Source organism: Gekko japonicus, unplaced genomic scaffold (assembly GCF_001447785.1).
Source record: "Gekko japonicus isolate JY-2015 unplaced genomic scaffold, Gekko_japonicus_V1.1 scaffold165, whole genome shotgun sequence".
Lineage (NCBI taxonomy): Eukaryota > Metazoa > Chordata > Lepidosauria > Squamata > Gekkonidae > Gekko > Gekko japonicus.
Genome location: NW_015163097.1, coordinates 1,497,392 through 1,503,133, shown reverse-complemented (window position 1 = coordinate 1,503,133; position 5,742 = coordinate 1,497,392). Strand labels below are relative to the sequence as shown.

Genomic DNA, 5,742 nt, shown 5'->3' with positions numbered 1-5,742 from the left:
GTAAAGATCTTAAAGCTGGGGGAAAAACACACTAGTGGTGGTGGTTACCCTCCCCCAATAATAGAAGGTACCTGTAGCCTTCAGTAGTAATGGGGGGTTGCTAAGCAACCATAACATTACCAACCTCCAAGCCTAGGGTTCTGCCCCCAACAGGCAGGGCATTTTCAAGGGCTGTTTTGTCCTTTGAGGGATGACTCATAGAGGCCATGTGACCTGGATGATTCAGCCAAGCCTGGTGGCTTGCTATTATGCAACAACAGGCACTGCATGAAAGCCAGTGGGAGACCAAGGTCTGAAACCTCTTTCTGCCATGAAAGCTTTCTGGGCTAGTCACACAGCCTCATCTACTTCACAAGGTTGTTCTGAGGATACAGCGGGAAAGAACAGAATGCTGTAAGCCATTCAGGATTCCAGCTGGGGAGGAAAGTGGGGTATAGATGTAAATAAATAATAAATATAGGTGAAGATAGGGGACCGATAAAAGCTGGGTATGAAAGACAGAAAGAAGCAGGAAAAGGGAAGAATATGTGAAGGTTGCCAAGAGAAGGAAAAGAGAAAATAGTGTGGGAAGGGGAATACAGGGGAGAATGCCCCCTCTCACAAGTTCTTGCGTATCCCTTGCTTGTATCCATACTTGTTTATATTTTGCTTCTCAGACAGAGTCCTGCAGCTACATGTGTGAACAACAGGGCTTTTTTTCTGCGGGATGCGCCAGAATGGCATTCTGGAACCTCCTCGACAAAATTCTTTTAAAAATGTTAAAAGGTCCATGAGTTTTCAGTATACAGATTGAAAACTTCATTTCCTTCTTCAGAGTTCTGGCACCTCTTTTTCAAAAGAAAAGAAAAGCAAAAAAGCAAAAAAAAACCCCACCCTGATGAACAGTCTGTGTTGACACAAGTTTTGTTCCAATACCACAGTGCTAAGCTCGGTGATACTTGCAAACCATCCTTTATTTTGCAGTTTCGACTCAGCTGTATCCATTTACACATATTCCTACAAGTGTAATAGAATACAATTTCACATAAAACCACAACAGTGCCCGGATAGGTGCAGGGGAGATAAACATCCTCTGAAATGTGTTATGATTTCTAATAGTAGTATAGTATAATAGAATTGTATTTACAGGGCCGGCCCCAGCTTATTTTGCACCCTAGGCGAGGATCCCTTCTGGCGCCCCCCCCCCCCGTGCGCCCACCAATTTTCAAAAATAAATGCATTTTAGGAAGAATGAAAAACACAAATAATTAAGAAACTCCCAGAGTATGGGGCCGGGTTCAGTTTGGCGCCCCTAAGGGCCTTCCTGCTCTAGGCGACCGCCTAGTTTGCCTAGTGAGTGAGCCGGCCCTGAGTATCGTGTCACAAGAGCCTGTACACAGTAAACCAATACTATCTTTTTTCATAAATAAAATGTGTCTTGCGAAGTCCTGAGGAGACGCAGCGTTCTCCCCAGCGATTCTAGAGATCTTGCCCATCCTGGATGTAGCCCTACAGCTGTTTTCCCTGCAGATGTGTAGGCGTAAAACACGCGGGCTATGATTTACCTGAGAGTATTTATCAGTGACATTTTCTTCTGAGTCAGCGCGCGTAGGACGGGATGTAAACCATCGCAATCAACCTTCCTCCCACTTTCACAGATACTCTCCCAACAAGACCTGAACACCGGCACGCCCTTTTATTTTAGGGGTCCAGTTCTTCTTCGCACGGTTAGGCGCGCCTCCAGCCCCACTGATTCCAAAGGGCTTCGGAGCTCTCCTAACTCTGCAGGGAATCGGATGACGTAAAACTCCAGCCACAAGTGCCGTTCGGAAGGTCGCGCGGAGCTCAATGGGACTCCTTTCCCGAGCAACCCCTGTGGAGGAGTGGTGCAATGCTCCCTCTAAGCTGTGGCATCCTGTGAGCAAAAATTCTACTTTGTGAGCTACCAGCATTAAAGTTGCGAGCAGGCGAGTGATTTGGATACTGCATAAATTAAATTTGCTCTGGACTGGAGCCATCCTTCCCGAGCTAAGACAAAAATGTGTGAGCCGGAGAGGGTAAAAACCTGTGAGCTAGCTCACACTAACTCAGTTTAGAGGGAACACCGGTAAAGGGGCGCCGCAGCATGCGAGGTAATTAGGTGTCCCCCTTCCAGCCAAAACCCGACGATGCTAGGCGCGCCTGACCTTGCGCTGGACTGCAAGCCCCCTCCATGGGACTCTCTTTATTCTTCCTCCGACACGACTGAACCTCGCCTCGCTCAGAACCTCCTCCCCGCGCCCTGCGAGAACTTCCTAAGGCCCACGGGGACGGCCCGGCCCCCCGGCTCGCTCATTCGCCGGCCCTGGCTCCGGAGCGGCTGGCCCCGCCTCTCCGTCCCTCCCTGCCTTCCTCGCTCGCTCCGTGTCGCCCTCCGCCCGCTTCCCTCCCATCCAAGATGGCGGAGAGCCTGCCAGAGCATGAGCGGATCCTGCAGGAGATTGAGAGCACGGAGACGGCCTGCGTGGGACCCACCCTGAGGTGAGCGAGCCGGGGCGGGAGGGGCAGGGCAGACCCCCGCCCTTGGGCGAGAAGAGCCGCTGCACGTGGCTCCCCCCCCTCCAGTGGATCCAGCTTCAGGGCAGGGGCACTGGCAGCGAGCAATGACAGCTCCTCCCAAGGCGCACGCACACGGACTGCGGGGAGCAGCAACCTCTGTAGCGAGGCGCCCCCTCCGTGTCAAACTGGGGGGAAGGGGTTCCCCCCCCTAGCCTCTGGCTCCTCCTGCGGAGACCCCTTGCCCTTCCCATCGTCGTGGGGAGCAGTGCTGCTGGCCCTCCGTCGTCACCCTCTGGTTGCACGCCTCACCCAGGTGCTGTAGCTGTTTGGGTCTTCTGAAAAGGGGTTTTTGGCTCCTCCTGTGACAGTTTTCTAAAGGCAGGCAAGGTAGCACCAAGGGCTGGCGCCACCAGAGAAAAGGCACTTGTGTGGAGGGCAGGGCCTGGGGGGGGGGGTCTCAAGCTCTTGGTTTTTGTATGAGTTGTCTCTTTAGGGAGTTGTCAGAGGAACCAGAGGAACAGGGAGAATCTTGCAGAAGGGATAGACGACCTGCCTGAGCACAAATGAAGAATTCCCTTTGTTGCTACAACTGAGATTATTTGGTATCAGTCAGAAAACTGGGGAGAGGGGACTGTGAAGGGGAAAGTAATTTTGTGAGTCCCCAATCCTTCTTTTCCTTTTTGACATTTGGAAGGCTAACAGGCCCTGGTTCCTTCAACTGGATAAAACAATTGTGCATTATAGGTGAAAGAGCATAGGTTTTTGTGTTAGAGCCGTGGTATGGGATCATAGAGGTGTATGTATTTTGGGATCTGTCAAACTCAGTGGGTGTGTCTAGCTACTGAGGTACTTACTGGACTTGTAAATCAGCTTCTTGGAAGGGTGATCTCTTTGAGCCCTGGCTGTTTTTTTTAGCTATAACATCTTGATCCTAACAATGAGGTTTAAAGTACGCATCAGTGTGGTGGTGTTCCTGATGAAGCAAGTGGAGCAAGCCTGTTCTAATTATTATTCATTGCTACACTATCAGGTGGGCAGATCCTTGAAGAGAGGAGCATCTCATTAGTGGCTAGGAGACTTGATTGTGATGCTCGTTGGCCTCCATCCCGCCCATCCATAACACACCTTTCTTTCATGTATCATGGAATAGTTTTGCATGATAATCAAGTGAAACATTGGTTGTTCATGGATATTTCCCAATGCACTTTTCTGACACTTATCTGGACAGCTCTCTAGATTCTAATGCTACATCCATGTAAAAAAAAATCGTTGTTCCCTGTCTTCAGTGCTTTTGTTATTGCTGTTATATGGAGTACTTTTTGAGCAGGTCTCTGGACTGACTTCACAAACCCTCAGTACCTGAGGAAATACTAAAGCACAAATAATTTTCTTTTTCAAGGGAGGTAATTGTCCATGTGCATGCTCACATGGGCCTGACCTGGGTAGCCCAGGGTAGCCCGATCTTTTCAGATCTCAGAAGGTAAGCAGGGCCAGCCCTGGTCAGTAATTTGGGTGGGAGACCTCCAAGGAATCCCAGGGCTGTGATGCAGAGGCAGACAATGGTGAACCATGTCTGAACGTCTCTTGCCTTGAAAACCCCACAGGGTTGCCTTAAGTCAGTTGTGACTTGAGGGCAAACCCCCCCCCCCCAACACACATGGGACTTCAGTGTATTTTTTTGTTGATGTATTACATTTTTATCCCACCTTTCCTCCAAGGAGCTTGGGGTGGGGTATGTGGTTCTTTTTGCCTTCATTTTATCCTCCCAGCAACCCTGTGAGATGGGTTAGTCTGAGAGAGAGTGACTGGCCCATGGTCACCCAGCGAGCTTCATGACAGAGTGGGGGTTTGAACCTCAGCCTCCCAGATCCTAAAGTGACACTGCACGAGACTAGCTCTGTGCAGAGGGAAGTTTTGGGATTAGCTGAAGAGGAGAAATCCTCAGTTAGGGCTATCAGCTTGAGCTCCTGGATAGCTAAGTAAAGTCCTCATTCCTGGTAGAAAAAGCGAATGCCTGTGGGGGCCACAATCAAAAAGTTTTATTTCTCTTCCTGGTTCTCTTTAGGGCACAGTCCGGTGAAAGTTTTAGGCAAACTGTCAAGGTCAGTTGTGAGGTGACATGCTTTAGGGAGCGAACACCCCAGCTCCATCCACAGAATTTTAAATTTCTTCAGCCAAATTAGTGCTTGCCTCAAATATTTCAGTACAGATTCTGTTGATGTAGCTTTCTTGGAATGCTTTGCAACTGTTTTGAAATTCACAGCTACAGTGTCCCTTCTCCTGTCCCCTTCATCCTAACCCCAAATAGTGAGTTCAGTTTTGTGGACAGCAGACTGATGTTTGTAACTGAGTGGGTCTTTTGGTCACAGCACTTGTGCAAGGTTCATGAAAGCAACGGTGTGCAGTGCTGCTTGGTTGTGCTCAAGATGTAGTGCAGCTTTCAATGGCGTGTGTGCAGGGCACTTGAAGTATCACCTGCTCGCCTTTGAACCTACTTGAGTAGTGGACCCTTCATCAGAGGCTGAGGTCAAGGCTAGCTACCATCCAAAGTGCCGTGGGAGTGATTCCCAAAATACGCTTTTCAGTAGCAGTGCAGAGTCTTTGGAATATCTTTCATGCTGCTATATGCTTGGCACCTAGCCTCTTTAGTTTCAGGTCCCAGGCTAAGACTTTTATGTTTATCCTGGCCTTTGGCTAGTTGGTGTGTGCGTGTGTGAACATGCTTTGTATTTGAAGTTGTTGCTCATTTTGAAGATTTTAGTTCTGATATGGTGATGTGCTGCCTTAATGAATGGCTTAAAGCTTTTTTTGCATACTGTTAATGCTTTTCATTGCAAGCTCCCTTAAAAGCCTATAACTAATGGAAGAGAAGTTTTAAAATAAATAAGAACAGAGACACTTTAATACAATAACTATATAAAGGCTGTGGTCACACGGAACATTAGCCACGCAAGAGAGATGGAAGACAGGCAGATTTTCCGGGCGTGATCTCACCGGCACATCTGGGAAGCATAGCGCTTCCGTGGCACAACCGAGGCTTCCCGCTGAAAACGCGCAGCAAAAAACTAGTACCTCGGAGGTACTAGTTTCCGGAAACCGCAGGGCAAGGGCGGGCGTCTGATCGCGTTTCCAGTGGCATCCGGCGCCCGCCCATGTCCCCTTACGAAAAAGGTTTTTTTCCCCCCAAGTCTCCGTGGATGCGCACACGCACCCAATGGAGCATGC

The 5,742-nt window shown here is 49.3% G+C and overlaps 1 protein-coding gene across 1 annotated transcript in view; it reads left to right on the top strand.

The window, feature by feature from the left end:
• The first annotated feature begins 2,412 nt into the window (after positions 1–2,412).
• Positions 2,413–5,742, top strand: part of EXOC6 (exocyst complex component 6) — a 113,112-nt gene continuing 109,782 nt past the window's right edge. Inside the window, exon 1 of the mRNA XM_015406625.1 lies at positions 2,413–2,499. Within this exon, the coding sequence (XP_015262111.1) occupies positions 2,417–2,499 (83 nt within the window). The 5' untranslated portion in view covers positions 2,413–2,416. The remainder of the gene's footprint in view (positions 2,500–5,742) is intronic.